We start from the raw sequence: 18,023 nt of genomic DNA, 5'->3' as shown, positions 1-18,023 counted from the left end.
CTTTTTACGGCGTTTCAACTGACATATAAACTGCGTCAAATACGGCGTTTCTGTTGGTTTTTGCAGCGTATTTTACAGTATAGTGAAAAATAAGCGTCCAAATAAAACGCGGTTGGGTTGAGGCGAATTTTGACCACTTTGGCTTTCCATACGCGCGGTGTGCCCCGTACCGTACTCGCCACGCTGTTTCTGGTGTAAAAACGGGCTGCGGTTGGACGCTAAAAGTTGACCCAACGTGGGCTTTTTTTTTTTTTTTTGCGCTAGCCATGAACACTATCGCTGCAGAGTAAACGAATGATCGTGCTGCTTGACTACATTGATTAACGTCGGAGCGCATTGTTCCCCGACCACATGTGAGCAGAGCAAGTGCTCACCGGAGTCCCCATAGGTCGGTGCATCGTCTACCTACACGACTGGCTGGCCCACTCACACAACTTTAACAAAGCTGTAGCAGGTATTCCGGACTCTCGAATCAAAACATGCAGCCTTCTACATTGGCACGAGTGTCCTGGGCCGCGTCGTAAGTGGGCAAATCCGACTCGATTTATCTGCCCCGTCTCATGGCGACGGGGGCTGCCTCTCAGTGGTACGAAGAGGCAGTTTCCTGCTCTACGTGTCTGCTGGCGAGGACGGTGTGATCGCCGTTTGCGTTCCTAATCCCAGGCGCTCTCACGTCTATACCCTCCTCGCTCCGTTCTTTAGCTCCGTGGCTGACGTCGGGTTCATAAGAGCGTACTCTCAAGAGTCATGTCGTTCTCAAGTCGCCTTAAAATGCCGAGGTTGTCAGTCACGTGGATATTTGAAGTTATCCGAACATTTGTCGTTGTCTTTCGTTCATGCTTAACACCACGCAGATGCGTGGTGTCCCGGAGATCAGGGGGGCGGTTGGCTGAAAAAAACGGAAAAAGGTCTAAACGTCTAAAAGGTCCTTTCCTTGTGATACCGTAACACGCTAGCTAGCTAATCAGCACTCTTGATTGAACACAACTACGAGCCGCCAAAAAAGACAGAAAATTATAGAAGATAAACCAAGATGGTTCAATTATGACTGCACTCAGATAAGTAAAGATTGTATAAGGCGGGTAAATATTGTACTTTGCTGTTAAAAAAAAAAAAAAGTCTTTGATTAAAGCCCCGACAACTTTGCTTGAGGCACCAGAAATGCCAATTCCAGCGTGTGTGTGTGTCAGATATTTTATTGGCCACTGACCTGTTCAACTCACTGACACTGCACAACCACCTCACTGCTCAGCGCTCCTCAGTAATACGTTGTGGCTGTAACTGTGATCTAGAAAATTTAGGGCATCGTTTACAAACAATACATAGCCAATATCTAATCAGGTTTCTGTGGGGCCTCTTTTTAGTATGTAGATAAATGTTCTTTGCAATGTTTTGTTTTTTGTTTGTTTGTTTTTTTAAACTATTCATTAAAGGCGTTTTTTTATGAAACATCGTAACAAACACATCAGCGACATGTGGACTGAAATAACCGCTAGATGGAAGCATATTATCAGTAAACGTGATTAGTTAAATTACACTGACAGCATGAAATCGTTTGCTGATATGGCAAAAAGTACAATCAGTGTTTTACAGTGATTCCAAGAGACAAGCCACATCTCACGGAACTGAAAGCTACTCAAATAAAATTAATGCGTTGTTAAATGTTACAATTAAGATAAATTCAGATTAAGATAAATACAATTAAGATAAATTCAGTAATGTTAAATTAACATCAATTACACAGAGATTTCTTACACTTCCAAGTCGTTAAGTGTATGGGGAAAAATGCAACGTTGTAAATATCATCTTTACACTATCAGCATTCATAATAATTGCTTCTCTGACCTTGGTTACTTAGTTCAGAAATCAGGCAGGAACTCTTCGTTCCATAAAATGCTGAATCACTCCACTAAGGTAATGACCACAGATCAGCAAATGTCATATGATTTCCAAAATTATTTGCATGAAAGCTATGAACACCTGGAACATTACATGCGCAGTAGAGTTAAGGTGCGTGCCTTTTCAAGGCTGTAGCGGTGGCAGGGACGCACGGTCTGAACTCGAGGCTTGCTTACACATTCCACCCGCGCTGAGTGGTTGGCTGGGTGCGTGTGTGAGTGTCCCAGTGACACCGGGCTGTGTGTGGCAACTCGGAATGTTACCAAACCTAACGCTCTCAGCCTGGTGGCGATCGCAGCACTGTTTGAGTCAGTCCCTATATTCAGCTATACGCCACTAATCACCATGTCAGCCATGGTGCGAGCAGGGAAGATACCAAACAGCACACTACTGAATAAAAGCATGAAAGTCTAAACATTTTTGTTTGGGGGTTGTTGGGGGGTTTTTTTGGCTCTGAATACCAGCACATTGGTCTTGGAATAAAACAACATGCAGAAAATGAAAAGTGAGTGACACCGTACAGGACACAGCCCTGTCCTGCAGTCCTGGTCATTTCAGGCGGATCAAAAGTAATTGGACCAATCAAAACCTTCTATAACAGCTAGGGCCTGCTTTGTGTTTAGCTGTGAATGCGGAACTCAAAAAAAAAAAAAAAAACAAGTCATGTCCATGAACTTCACGGACAAGTCTGAGTCCAGGTCTCCATCAAAATCCTGTGCCGATTCACTGTAAAACACCCGCTGCCAAATTCTTACCATTACGATCCATTGGCACTGTGGAACCTGTTATTTACTTTACACTTCATTGTCACATGGTACAACTCCTTGCGTAAGCAAGCCTCAAATAACTGTACATCCGACAGGATCAGAAAGGCAGACACAGCCAACAGCCGATGCCCACAGACACGGCGTCTTGCCCTCACAATCTGCATTTGTGTCCGTTGAACCCAGCCATGGTGTTTATCTCTGAGCAAGTTGGCTAATTCTGCTTTGAGTTTGGTTAGTTGCAAACAGGTTAGTATTATATTGCGGAACTTGCTAGTCATTTACAAAGCCGAACCCGCATTAGCCTGACGCAATAACGACCGTCAAAGTTATTTAAAGGCGATTTCGCTGGAGGAGAAAAATGCGTTAGCGCGGTGTCTCTCAATACAATGCTCTTAATTCTGGAGGAATGGGTATTCTCGAAGACTTGGCAGGGAAACACTGTGTTTACGAGCCCTGTTCCGAGCAGCCAGCGTCGAAGGCGACCCGGGTCTTAACGGACCCTGTTGCTGGAAGCCAGGGCCAGCTGCAGCTCCTGGCGGAAGGCCCCCACGCGCTCTCTCTGCAGGGGCCAGTGGACGAGGCAGCGGCGCTTGAGCATGGCGCGGCGCAGCAGGAGGGCCTGGCTCAGCCGGTGGTCAGGCACGTCCTGCAGGAAGACGAGAACCAGCGCGTCACGGCTCTCGTCCATCAGCTGGTGGAGCGCGTGCTGGGCCTTGAACCTAGAGCGAGAGAGGGAACGGGAGAGCGAGGGGGGGGGGAGAGAGAACGAAAGAGGGGAAGAGAAAGAACGGAAGAGAGGAAGAGGGAGAGAGAGAGAGAAAGAACAGGAGAGAGAACAGAAGAGAGGAAGAGGGAGAGAGAGAGAAAATGGGAAGGAGGGAAGTAGAAAGATAACAGGAGAGAGGGAGACAAAGAGAGAGAAAATGGGAGGTAGAGAAGCTTTATTATTACAACCAATTGAGAAGAATGTTTAAAAAAATTTTTTAAAAACACTTGTACATAATCTAAAATCAACACTCCTATACTTCACGAACCAGGCAGCTGAGACATTTCAGCTGCAGTGTGCTCGTTTGCTAAAAGGTGTCTGCTTTCATGAATTTACAAAGGATCATTTAAAAGGAACTAGACTGAGGAGAAGTGACTGCTGGTTTGCGGTCATCAGCTCTCAGTCCCGTTCACCCTTCCCTGCCTGACTGGGAGATTACGTGCCTAGGTGTTCTTACCGCCTGCACCAGGGATCCTTCAAAAGCGCTTCCGTGACGACGAAAAGGATTTTCCGGGATCTCCGCATGTTGTCCACGATGTTCGCCAACGCCGAACAGCCTGCCACCGCGTCTCGGTCCTCCAGGAAAAAGCAGAACTGTTCATCCTCCAGCGGGAGCAGGCTTCGCTCCACCCACCGCTTGTCCTCCTCGGCGTGGACCACGTAGGCATCGTACTCGTACCTGTCCCTGGCCAGGTCGTTGTAGCCACCGTCCCTCATGCCTACGACGCGGTTGGTCACGATGTTCCAGTAAAAGCGAACTCTCCATCCCTGGAAGTGCATGAGGAACGCCAGGAACATCAGGCCAAGAACCAGGGACTGGCTGAGTGCAAACAGTGCCTGGAAAGCCCTCAGGTCCTTGCAGGAGTCTGGTTGGAAGTCCAGCATGGAGCGGTTGAAGTACGCCGGCGGGGTGTTGCAAACGTAGCCTGTGGCACGCCCAGGCACGCTGGCATTGGTGGCATTGAGCCACTCGGCGAACCACAGGACGCTGTCGCAGGTGCAGTCAAAGGGGTTGTGCTCCATGCGGAGCTCGGCCAGGCCGGCCAGTGGCACTCCGAACGTCTCCCGCCGCACCGACGTCAGCATGTTCTTCTGCAGCCACAGGTAGCGCAAAGAGACCAGGTCGTCGAATATGGAATCGCGCAGGAAGTTCAGCAGGTTCCCGCCTAGGCTGAGCACCCTCAGCCGCCAGAGTCCCCGGAAGGCCACGAGAGGGACCTCGTCCAGGCCGTTGTAGTCCAGCTCCAGGACAGAGAGATTCCGGGCGTCCCGGAGGAACAACACCGGACCGCCGGGATTGGCGTTCTTCCACACCCTAGCCAGGTTGTTGTGCTGCATCTTCAATACGCTGAGCTGGTGCAGCCCATCCAGCAGGCCGCTGTTGATGTTCGCGATGTTGTTGTTGCTGAGATCCAGCACGGACAGGTTTACCAGTGGCTGGAACGGGGACGGCTCCAGGTCCAGGGTGCCGGTCAGGGCGCGAGCCAGCATCAGGGTCCTCAATGTGGGGACGTGGACGAAGGACGTGGGCGTAAGGCTTATGTTCTGTTGGTTGAAGGACAGGTGGAGTTCAGTGGCGCTGCCGAGGCCCCGGAACTCCTCCCCCGTCAGCCGCTGGGAGATGAAGTTGTGGCTGAGGACCAGCGTGGTGAGGTTCCCGAGGCTGTAGAATGCGCCGGGGCCCAGCTTCCTTATGGCCATGCCCGTGAGGTTGAGCCTCTGGAGGAGCGGTGATCCTGCTAGGGCAGCAAAGGTGGCATTGCTGACCGTCCTCAAGCCTGTGCTGCTCCACCCGAGGTCCAGCCGTCTCAGGTTCGGAAGTCCGGCGAAGACGTTTTCCGTGATGTTCCTAAACACAGTCTGCTCCAGGCACAGGTATTCCAGCTTTACCAGAGGCTGGAAAGAAAAGTCGTCTATTACAGAATAGGCGGACATGTGGCTTTTGGTCAGCGCCTTTCGCAAGTTGAGTTGCTTCAGGCTCCGCAGGCCCAAGAAGGTGCCGTTGGTGAGGTGTTTGAGGTTGTTGTGTTCGAGAGAGAGGTTCTCTAGCAATGGGAACCACTGAAACGTGCCCTTTGGGATGTCGGACAGCTGGTTGTTGGAAAGGTCCAGCACGGTGAGATTAGTCTTGCCTAGGCCTTGGAAGGTGGTGTTCGAGAGCGTCAGGGTCTGGGTGTTTCGGAGCGAGAGGTTTCTCACGGCCGTCTCCGAGAGCTCCCAGCACAGAGAGGAGAGGACCTGAGGGTTGAGGTTGCTCCCATCCAACATCAGATCTCGGAGCCCAGCCACAGGTTTGAAGCAGTCATTCTCCACCTGAGATCACAGTAGAAACAAAAGTGAGATTATTAAGATAAAAACCAATAGGAAATTATGTAAAAAATAATAATAAATTAAGCAGTATAGCACATATATACTCAGAAACAGACTACAAGTATATAATCCAAATGTTAACCAATATAGTATACAGAAACAGGTTTAAAACAGATTAAATACCTTCTGGGAAGAATAAGTGTTCTTCCAAAACAAAAAAGGACTAAGACAGGTGCCACACAGAGTACTAGGATATGGAGAACCTGTAGAATGCCCAGGAGGCTCAGCCCACATGATCGGCCCATCAGGATACAACCAGTAGCTCATCCTCTCGGGAATACTAATTGATATCGTCTGTTCACCATCCCGATAAAGACACTCTAGTTCTGTTCTTGTAAACTTGGAAAATAATGTCACCGTGTTTGAACCGGTCCCTGCATGTTAGGTTCGTTTGTTTTGCTGTTTTTGTTTTTCTGGTCTGGTTACTGTTTGGATTGCTCTCTGGATCCGTTTGCCCGGGATTCTTTGGCATTTTGGATCTTGGATTTTGGACCAGGCTCTGGCACCCCTCTCGCTCACGGTTCCATGTTCTCTGGTTCTGACCCTGTTCTGTGTACTGTGGATCTCTGTTTTCTTACATTAAAACATTTGATATCATTCCATGTTTGCGGTCCTTTACAGCAGGACTAAGGCAGGACTGAGGCAGGACTCCTGAGAAGGCAAATAAGGAGACTAACACACAAAACACCCTGCTGTTTTAAAGCTGATCCTGGACTAAACATCTAGTTTGAACGCAGATTCAAAGCTCTCTGTAGTTAATCTCAGGTTGGGTTCCTCGAGCAGCGATCATCATTTTGGGATTGACAGGAGAAATACTGGGTGTATTAACCTTAAGATTAATGTCTTTTCATCAACTTTTGCACCTTTTCAATGCACTGATCAGTCCAAACTCTGCCATGTAACCACTAGTGCTCAAGTAAGCATAAATATAATGTTTATCATTCATGAGTCACCATCCACATCCATGTTACTGTCAGATTAAATCATTACATTTTATGGTCTGGGTCAAAGTCTGTGTAAGTGATATCAAGTTCCCACAGTCTCAATATTTAAGGCTAGGCTGAAAACCCTTCTGAATCTGTACAATCAGGCATTTTATTAATTAATTTTATTCCCATCTTAGGTTAAGGTGTAGATTGGAGTCTATTTTTGCACATTACAGTTCCCTAATTTACACACCCTTGTACCTGGACATGGCTAATAATCTGTTCTCTCTTTCTGCCGAGGTACACCTACCCCTGATGTCATGATGTTACTGAGCCTCAACCCGTCTCAGCTGCCATGGCAACTCCCACCACCCCCTGATGTCCCCTGTTGTAGCCCACACCACCTCCACCCCAGCCAACTACTCTCCTTTGCCCTCCACAGACGTTCTCATGGGAGATGGGTTTCGGATACACGCACACCAAAAAAAAAAAAAAAAAACAGATTAGGACTTCTAGAAAACCAGAATACACATTCATTGCTTATTTCTTTATTTTTTATCTCTCACTACTTATTCTTCTTTTAATTCTTTATTTTGGTACTATTGTACTGTCTGTTTTCAGCCAGAGGAGGATGGGGCCCCGCTTTGAGTCTTGATTCCTTAATTCAAGGTTTCTTCCTCATGCTCTAAGGAGTTTTTCTTTGCCACTGTCGCCCTTGTCTTGTCACTGGGGGCTTTGACTCGGACATGTACAAAGCTGCTCTGTGACAACGGCTATAAATAAATTTGACTTGACTTGACCCATCATCGGTATAGTGAATGCTGCTGATACCAGATAGGTCTTTTGGAATGATTAAACACAGGCACACAGAAAAAACAAACACATGCAAATGAAGCAGTAACAACACAGTCTGTGACCAACCGCTTTGCTTTGCAAGCAGTGGTTTGACCCCAGCTGATCTGCCATTTCATTTGCCCAGATGACAGACGAAGTGGGTCACTTCCTTTCATTAAATAAACAGTGGTCTCGGTCTTTCATCACTCCCTCCCCCCTCCCTCTCTCCCGCTCTCTCCCCCCATTAAACACATGCTAGGGCTCTGTTCCTCTTAGCCGTGCGCAGACACTGGGGCTCCGTGAGTGTGACCCAGCGGTCGCGTGATGCAGCTGCACTTCCTCTCACCTCCTTCAGTGGCAGGGCGGAAAGACCCAGGACCAGCACAGAGGACTCATTGAGGAACGAAAAGTCATCCGCCCTCAGGGCCGCGATGTCATTGCCGGCGAGGACGAGGGTTGCCAGGCGAGGCAGCTGGGGCCGCGATCCTAGGCGGGCGGAGGTCAGTTTGTTGCGGGACACGTCCAGCCATACCAAGTTCTGCTCGAACAAGCACAGAAAGAGAGCATGGCAAAAATGTGTATGATAATCTCTTTCAAACACCCTTCATTATACATTTTCAGACCATGCAAACCAGGGATCTTTAATGGCGAACATACACCCCAAATAAATGCACATAACCAGCTACTATGAATGTGAATACTGTATAATTCGTGTTTAGCATTGCTTAGATACATTACACTGGTCCAGATGGCAGACATAGCAGGTCATTTCCTGTCGTGTAGCACCCATTCTATTTTGTGAGGAGTGGGTTGACCCCAGCTGATCTATCTATAAAGCATTTGAACAGGACTAATAATAAGCTGGTAGATCAGCACGGTTGTTTTTTGGGGGGGAGGGAATTCTGGAAAAGGGAAGTGAATGTAGAACCTGTTAAAGTTTTGCACCTCACATCATCTGTCTGCCCTGCAAGAATAAAACCAATAAACAAGCATTTTGCAACAACAAAAATCCTCAAGTTTCCTTTATTTATTTACTGCTTTATTTTGAGTTACAGTTGGCTTTAACTGGCCTTTTTTGGTTCCAGACCTTTGTTCTTAAAGCACACATTTAAGTAATGAGAAATACAGTCTGATGACTAAACTACAAACATGAGAGGTGATTGCCTTGACATATCTGGTTTTACTTATTTTGACACACCCTGTGACTCAACGCCTGAACAAGTTCTAAAATGCATAGCCTGTTTTTTTGTGTGTGTGTGTGTGTGTGTGTGTGTGTGTGTGTGTGTGTGTGTGTAAGTTAGGGGCAAGAACATCAACTTACGTTCAGGACCGAGAAGGGCTCCCCGCGCAGTTTGAGCCTGTTGTCGGAAAGGTCTAGGCGGGTCAGGTGCGAGCAGGATTTCAGGTCGTTATCGCTCAGCAAGTGCACCTGATTACGCTGGACGTCGAGACGCCGTATGAGGGGCACGGACTCGCACAAGCCCTGTCCCAGCGTGGTTAGGGAGTTATAGCTGGCGTCCAGCTCGCTCAGGCTTGAGTAGAGCGCCAGCGTCGACGCCTGCAGCGCGTGTAGTCTGTTATGGGACACGTCCAGAGAGGTTATGTCCGCAGGCAGGTCCCGGGGGACAGCGTCCAGGTTCATGCGGCTGCAGTCCGCTTTGCCAGACGCCACCCGGCACGTAGTCTTCTGCAGCCGCGCGTCGCCCATGCACGAGCCAAGGATCCTCACGCAAACCAGCAACAGGAGAACGGCTTTCTGACGGGCCATCTGCCACTTTCCTATTGTATATTATGGCAGCTATTATTTTATATATATATATAAAATTAAACACAACAGTGCCAAATACGACTTGCAAACATATCTTCTAAAACACTTCGGACATACGCAATGCTATAACATTACAAGGTCGCAAAGATGAAAACGAAAACACTAGCTATAAAATATTCAAAAAATATGCTATCTAGCTAAATGTTTACATTTCCGGAGTCCCAGGTGCGTTTACGTCGAAAAACGTGACAGAACTGTGGATCTTGCGTTGTGTAAATATTTCAAGGGGTGCGCCCCAAGCGTCTGCGCGGCTGGCGAGACCGTCCTCAAGCCTCGTCTGCAAGATCACGCGCGAGCTCCAGATTCGCCGGTAACGTTTGATGCTGTGGAGTTAGACGGAGCTTTGCTTGCCCTGTTGTTGCATCACCATATGTTTTATTTGTATAAAACTTGCGTGCAACTTCCCATGAAACACAGAAGCTGGTTTCGAGTTCCTGTATATCTACTGTAATGGTGAATGCTGTGTTAAATATTTTTGCTATGCGTCGTTTCCTACAAATAATTTAAAAAAAAAAAAAAAAAAGGTTTCGAGTTTCTTTTCCGCTTGAACGCTTCCTCGTTTCACTGTCTTCAAGAGCACGTTACACTTAACACTTTCACAAAGTATAATTAGACGTTAAAATGAGTGAAGTGCAGGGTCTTTTTTTTAATATGGAAGCAACATAAACGTTGGTGTAATATAAATAATGTCTGTGTTTCAGTAATGGACTAACATTTCAGAGCTGCGTCAGCAGGGGCCGCTACAGAATACCTGATGGAATGGAATTGCAGAGAGAGAGAGAGAGAGAGAGAGAGAGAGAGAGAGAGAGAGAGAGAGAGAAAAAAAAAACCGCATTCCGTGCTTAACAGTTCGGATATGAAATTGAGAGGGACCGAACTGTTATAGTCTATTCGATTCACTTCGCTCTATTTTATTCCTGTATGTATGTATTTCTTTCTTTGACTGTTTGTTTGTCGGCGATGGTGTTTTCTAGTGCATCTAGTCCGCACTGAACTGATATTTATGTTACTTCCTGCCGTGATGACTGCCCACAGAAGAGTCCAAACAGTAGTACACTGTTCCCTTTAGGGGTGTTGTTGACCACATGATTCACTGTAGACGCATGCAAAACCTTTACAGTGCTGAAGTATTGAGGGGGGTGCGCTAGTATAAGCGTGACCCGAAACGGGAGGATGGCAGGTTTGAATCTAGGGGTTCCTCGAACGGGGGTCAAAGGGTAACCGAGTTCTAGCTGTATGCCAGAAGCTGTGATTCCGGTTAGGTAGCACTTGCTTTGTCTATGAATATTAAGCCGCAGAAGTTCTCGTGAAACACACACACACACACACACACACACTTCAAGGACTTGTGTGTAGTCACCTAGCAACCGCATCAGGAAGGGAAAGTGGAATGGCACCTGGAGTTTGATGAGTCATTTTCAAACAGCTTGCGGTAGCTTTCACTGTGTGTGTGCATGCACATGTATGTATATAGGTCATTAAATGGGTGTTGCTTTCAGTCTTTCCTGAATATTTTTACATCATTAGAGGATTATTTGAGACACATACATGAAGTTACATGTTAGACTCAAGTAAATGGGGTTTATGACCTGACCCGTGCGTGTGTGGCCTCAGGCCATGCTTCTGTCTCCATCATCTCTTTCTTCAGTCGTGAAGTGACTGGCACCCCCCGCTGGGACACACGCGCCTGTCTCCAATCCCAAACGCAATTAGAAGCACGCGTGCGGCTGATCCCCGACGGGCCGTGAGCCATTTATCACTCCCCAGCGCTCCCCCATGCTGCTGTACCAGACAGGGTGCCTGATAAAGCGTGTAGCGTGTGTGCAGTTTATGCTGGGGATGCTTTACTATGCGAATCTCTGGGCTGCGTTAGCATTTATATAAAGGGCAGAGAAAGAAAGTGCAGTACCAGTTGGGCTAATAGTGAATTCTGACTGCACTGTAGGCACAATGCAATGTGCGTGCGTGGAGAGAGCGAGTGCTCAGCTACTGTTTCCTCCTAAAGGTGTGTTGAAGTTTAAGACAAGCCATCAGCCAAATGACACTCAACTGTTGCCCACTGAAATCTTGTCGTCAAAGTGATGACTTTTTGTTAATGCGACTGGTAAACGTTGACGCTTGGCGATGACGAGAATGTGTGCGAGTTAGGTTATTGTTTAGTGTGTTTTACGGTTAATTAGACCACGTAATAGTTCCCGTTACGTAGCACAGTGCTGATGAGGAATTAGAGACCCAGATGGGTTTACATCCTTGGTTGGAATGTCAATTACAAGTCATTATCGCTTCTTTGATAGACCACACTGGGCTCCTTGGTTCCCAAAAGCAGCGTAGCTTTAAGATAGTCTTAAACAAGACTTCAGTGTGATATTACTCCACCATTTAATGATGCTTTTTGTTCTACAGTGCTTTTGAGAACAAGGCATAGGTTAGTCAGAGTTTGAACAGTTATAGTTTAGTTAACAGTTATAGTTTAGCTAGGTTCATTATATGTTATCCGATATTTTCTAGATAAGACTATGTTCTTTTTTGCAGCTTGCTCTGGTTCAGTCTCTGGGCCACGCCCACAACCTTAAGCATGTGACACGGTACTCGATTACCTCACTATTTGTTATGACCCTCTTCCTTGGTTCTCTTCTCTGGCCTTCGCTTTAGCTCAGCTGTTCCTGTCAAGCAGCGTTGGGGGTATGTGACCCTGCAGTGACCCCTAGCTGCCACCTGGTTACCTCAGCCAGGGATAACAATGTGGAAAAACGGGAACCAATCAAAACGTGTAGACTGGCAGGCCCAAGTGCTCGAAGGAAATGACATTTAAAGACCAGTAGTTCCCATGCAAGGTTCAGAGATATTACACTGAATGCAGACTGTTTGTAGGTCATAGGTCAGACAGGCATGTCCGAGCGGATGTCCTCGTGTGATGGTCCTGATCTTGAAAGCGGTAATGACAAAAAGAAAGACGGAAAGAAAAGAAATAGCTGATACTGTCACTTCTGATGGCGTTTTGCTTTCCGCAGTGTGTTGCGTTACTGACTGTTGGTGGGTGGGGAAATGAGCAGGGGTGGAGCGCATGGAAAGATGAGCCCCACCACAGGAGGATGGGGTCCAGACAGAAAACACACAATTGCACAATTGCACACACAAAATTGCATAGAATCACAGGCAAACAAGTAAATGTTTCTCATGTGGGTGGAACAAACAGGGGCTGGCTGCTGTGTGTGTGTGTGTGTGTGTGTGTGTGTGTGTGTGTGTGTGTGTGTGTGTGTGTGTGTGTGTGTGTGTTTGTGTGTGTGTGATTGACAGGCTTATTAGACACAACTGGTTTTGCTAGTTCCAGCTGTTCTGCAAATATTTTACTCATCTCAATTACGACAATTTCCAAAGTCACTTGTTAATGTTGAAATTGTGTAAGAATGCGTGAATGTATATCTCTGTGTGTGCGTGCGTGCATGTGTGTGTTTGTGTGAGAGAGAGAGAGAGAGTAAGAGATAAAAGATGTATTTTTTATAGCATAATTTTTTTCTTCTACTGCAGCAAATGACCCTCCTCTCCTACAGTGTCACATGGTGTTTTGAGGCCAACTTACTGTGTGTGGGTGTGTGTGTGGGTGTGTGTGGGGGGGGAGTGTTTATGTGAGCTAGACATACAGACAGACTATCACAGAAAGTGCCTTCAACACGGGGCCCCTCCTGCCAGTTCATGGTGGATGGAGTGGCCTGCAGCCCACTGAGCCTAATTAAACAAGCGCAGAGCATGTGATCAATCACCTGGTGACGACACAAGTGCAGGAATCCATGTGGTCTTGTGGTTGGAACTGAGCTAGATGTGGACTATAAAACTGAGATTGATGACAGATTGTAATTGGCGGGGGGGTCAGGTGCGGTGATGGGCATATCTGTGTGTGTGTGTGTGTGTGTGTGTGTGTGTGTGTGTGTGTGTGTGTGTGTGTGTGTGTCTGTGTGTGTGAGAGAGAGAGAGAGAGAGAGAGAAAGAGAGAGAGAGATCGAGAGAGAGAACAATGAATTTTTCTCACTGGAGGCCGTGGCGCAATAGTGTGCTGACTCAGCCTTGCCCCAAACAACACACACACACACACACACACACACACACACACACAGAGGGCTCCTCTGGGGTGATAGAGTATCAATATCTGAGAGCAGAATGAACAGAAGAAGCCGAGCTCAGCACAGTGTGTAAAAACACAGAGAAACCCACCTACACCAAACACAGAGAAAGCAAAGACAGACAAACCCACCTGCACCAAACACAGAGAAACCCACCTACACCAAACACAGAGAAAGCAAACACAGACAAACCCACCTGCACCAAACACAGAGAAACCCACCTACACCAAACAAAGAGAAAACCACATACACCAAACACAGAGAAACTCACCTGCACCAAACACAGAGAAAGCAAACACAGAAAAACCCACCTGCCCCAAACACAGTGAAACCCACCTGACAGTATCCATTTTTCCCTGTTATACTTTTGCTGTAATGACTTCTAGTCCTGTTAAATGAAACAATATGATAGGCACAGTGCACATCTGATACAGCCAGCAAGGCCTGCTGTTTGAACTTGTGTAACACACAAACACACATTTTCTGGGTGGTTTTTATCTTTTCTGGCACACAAATGCACACCCAAAAAAGCTGGGCAAATATCAGGTTTTCTGAAACACAAACACACATCATTTTGGATTTTGGCTTTCTGGCTATTCCTGTGTGGATAAATAAGGAACTACTCAATTCAGCTCAACAAAGAGGGAGTGTTATCTCTCTCTCTCTCTCTCTCTCTCTCTCTCTCTCTCTCTCAGTCTTTCACACACACACACACACGTAGGACAGCTCCACAGGAAGCACAGTACAGAATCAAGTGCAAAGTCTGTCTTTCTGTTTTTCTGTCTTTTGCCTTCTATGGCAGCAGCTGTGTGCACTTCAGAAGGTAAGTGCAGGCAGCAGTAGCCATGTGTGTGTTTGTGTGCGCACACGTGTGTTCGTGTGTGCTGGGGGGAGGTGCGGCTGGAATGCAGCAGAGCGATTCTGGAATGCCTTCCCACGCATTCCGAGAGAACGGGCGGCACTGCTCTCTTTATCGGGAAGCTGATTATGTAACCGCCGCCCCTCCCGCCTGGCCCTTCCGGCGAGGTCATAGGTCATGTCCCGTTTAAAAGAAGGGAGGCTGACAGTTAGTGGGATGACAGCGGAGAGGAGAAGATGTGCGACGAGAATGACGAGACATTTTCCCACTCGTGCTTCCACTGTGGTTGTCAAAAGCTTGTCGGATTGAGAGCGTGAAAGCAACACGCGTGACCCTGAATGGTAATGGCATATGGACCGACTCGGTTAGTTACGGGTGGACCCTTGACTCGATGACATGGCTGTGGTGGGTATCATCAGCAGGGAGGATGAGTCAGCGTACAGAGAGGTAGGGCAGCATTTCACGGACTAGCGCAAGGTTGACGACCCGTCTCTGAATGCGGAGAAAACAAAAGAGATGTTGGTGTCCATCCAGCAGAGAACCTCACCTGTCAGTCTACGTCCTGAGGAGGCTGAAGAAAGCTCCCTACCAACAGCCTCACCATCTTCTACAGAGAGACAGTACAGAGCTTCCTGAATAGCTGCAGCACTGCCTGGTTTGGGAATTGGCCGTCTCAGACCGCGAGACCCTGCGGAGAATAGTGAGGACATAGAATAATGAGGACAGAGAATAGTGAGCACAGATGAGATCATCGGGGTCTCTCCCCCCTCCATCATGGACATTTACAGCACACACGGCTCCCAAAAAATCTCCTACTGTCTGGGACTTATACTGTCTGGGACTCCTGTCTGGGACTCCTACTGTCTGGGAAGAGGTACTGAAGTATTCAGGCCCTTACAGCCAGACTGTGCAACCCCCATGTCATCAGACTCCTCAACTCCCAGAGCCCGACAGCAAATATTAGCTAATACTGTATTCTATTTAACAATACTGTGTTCTTAAATTAGTCTACTGGCTGCAATAAGTGTATCAGTTAAAATATCACAGTATGATACATCCTTTGCACATCCATGTGGTGACGTGGACCGGATGGTGATGTCCTTAATGTTATCTATATTTTTACATTTATTGTCTACATTTACGTTCCTTTTTTGTGTTGCTGGACGAATATTATTTCAGTGTATACATGTTTATAGTGGAAATGAAAACAAAAAACCTCTTGACTTGACTTTCTTTGGCTTGGGGTGGAAAACAGGCTGAACACAGGCAGGTAATTCTAACATTAAAACAGTATAACAATATTGTGATACAAGGAGCTAAGACTCGCGAGGCTGTTGACAGTGGTGTGTTCTGTGTGCTTTCATTTAGGTATGCGTTGAAGATTTCTTTCTTACACAAAACACAAAAGGCAAACATTACACACAGCAAAATACACAAACATTACATAAAAACACAATATGCAAACATTACACAGGACAATACACAAACATTACACACAGCACAATACACAAACATTACACACAGGACAATATACAAACATTACACAATACACAACCATTATACAACACACTATACACAAACATTGCGCAAACCAATACGTAACATTACACAACACTCAATACAGAAGTGTTACAAAACAGCACGATACAAAAACATTACACCACACGATACACAAACATTACACAAAGCAAAATATACAAATATTACACAAAGCACAATACGCAAACATTACACAAAACACAATACGCAAACATTACACACAGGACAATACACAAACATTACACAAAGCACAATATACAAACATTACACAATACACAACCATTATACAACACACTATACACAAACATTGCGCAAACCAATACGTAACATTACACAACACTCAATACAGAAGTGTTACAAAACAAAGCACGATACAAAAACATTACACAATGCACAATACACAAACATTACACAAAACATAAAACATTACACAAAACACAAAGCTGTAAATAAATGGAGCAAAAACACCACACAAAATGGTTTAAATGAGAAAATGAATAAATTAATTCATTCCACAGTCCATCAGTGGATAAAGCATGTCTTAACTGTGTGTGTGTGTGTGTGTGTGTGTGTGTGTGTGTGTGTTAGCAGTAAATTGTAGGAATGAGGCAGATTGGTGAGTGCTGTGAACCTGTCCAAGGTACATGTAATACTGAGTGAGGCACAGAGGTGTGTGTGTGTGTGCGTGTGTGTGCACCTGCAAATGTCTGCATGTGTGAAGCTTTACACCAAGGCAAGATGTGAAAAGGGCAGGTGAGAAGCTTTCTATTCTCTCTCTCTCTCTCTCTCTCCCTTTCTCTCTCTCCCTCCCTCCCTGACTCTCTCTCTCAGTCTGTCACTCTCATTCTATGTCACATTGTTCTCTTCGGCAGACCCTGTTAGCTTATCTCACTGTAGAGCCTAACTAGGTGTGCTGTGAAAGCTAAACTACAGTCTAAACTAGCTCTGTGTGTATGTGTGTGTGTGTGTGTGTGTGTGTGTGTGTATGTGTGTGTAACAAGCAGATATATACATCCCAGGGTCAGTTCTTGGTAATAGAAAATGCGTACAAATTATGGGACCACAATAATTTAAGCGACACATCCTAATGGAGTAGAATATTAACAGCATTGACTCTCCCTGTGTTGGTATCAACTGTGGGTTCTAAAGCTCCTGACACACCATTCCAGTGGAGACAAAACCTCTGTGTTGTGCTGATTCGACAACACCTAGACGTTGTACACTAGACTAGCAACTTGGTTTGTATTACTGGATTACAGAACTGTCGGTTTAGTTTGTCTGCGTTGTCCTGCCTGTACTACTGTTACTACTGATAAATAGAGACTGGGAGTAGTGTTGCATTTTATATTTCTGACACGTTGATTTTTCTGATTAAGGAAATCCCTATATGTAGAGAATATATCTAAAAATATTTTCAGAATATGTTTCATTTTTTAAATAGCTGTAAATATCATACAGTGATACCTTTATGTACATTTAATCTAGATGTGCATATATTTCAATTTATTGGTATACAGCATGTCATAGTGGTTTTCACTAACTATATAACATATGCCAATGTATTAAAATATATGTGAAATTTATGCATGTGTATATTAAACACATGTAAAGGTGGTATTAATATTTAAATTCATTTCCTTCCGTAAGGTCCATGTGTTTCATGCGGATTCAGGAAGCCGGGGCTTTCTGTTCTAAGATTACACACTATTCTGACACTCCATCAGTCCATGTGCCTCTGTGTGTGTGTGTGTGTGTGTGTGCGTACAAATGCATGCACAGGTGAAGATGAGTAAGTGTTGTTAAATGTTTTATAAACCCATATAATGCAACTGTGTGTGTGTGTGTGAGAGAGAGAGAGAGAGAGAGAGAGAGAGAGAGATTGTGTATATAAACTGCACTACAGTAAACATGATTCACAGTAGATTTGTCCTCGGGCAAAGGAAAAAGGGTTTCACTTCATGAAGTCTGTGTACATGTGTATGTTCATGCAGGTGAGTTTGTGTGCATGTGTGTGTGAGTGAAAGAGAGGTGGGGTGGAGAATAGGAGGGAGTGAGACAGGCAGCAGATCAGTGGAGAGTTCAGTTGCGCAGGAGTGTGCAGCCAATAATGCTTCGAA

General features: G+C 46.0%; 1 protein-coding gene across 2 annotated transcripts in view; it reads right to left on the bottom strand.

The window, feature by feature from the left end:
- Window positions 1-1,178: 1,178 nt before the first annotated feature.
- The window catches only part of tlr3 (toll-like receptor 3), an 18,265-nt gene continuing 1,420 nt past the window's right edge, over window positions 1,179-18,023 (bottom strand). The window contains exons 2-6 of one of the 2 annotated variants that reach the window (XM_027031403.3): window positions 14,915-15,055; window positions 8,884-9,341; window positions 7,909-8,100; window positions 3,890-5,745; window positions 1,179-3,385 (exon numbers count right to left, since the gene is read on the bottom strand). In XM_027031403.3, the coding sequence (XP_026887204.3) occupies window positions 3,157-3,385; window positions 3,890-5,745; window positions 7,909-8,100; window positions 8,884-9,341; window positions 14,915-15,055 (2,876 nt within the window). In that variant the 3' untranslated portion in view covers window positions 1,179-3,156. Of the gene's footprint in view, window positions 3,386-3,889; window positions 5,746-7,908; window positions 8,101-8,883; window positions 9,342-11,987; window positions 12,433-14,914; window positions 15,056-18,023 lie in introns of those variants that run through there. The other variant, XM_027031404.3, reaches the window with a different exon arrangement.

The sequence above is a fragment of the Electrophorus electricus genome, chromosome 5 (genome assembly GCF_041902795.1).
Source record: "Electrophorus electricus isolate QZ-2024a chromosome 5, ASM4190279v1, whole genome shotgun sequence".
Lineage (NCBI taxonomy): Eukaryota > Metazoa > Chordata > Actinopteri > Gymnotiformes > Gymnotidae > Electrophorus > Electrophorus electricus.
Note: the sequence above shows the minus strand (reverse complement) of the source record. Positions and strands in the feature narration are given on the sequence as shown.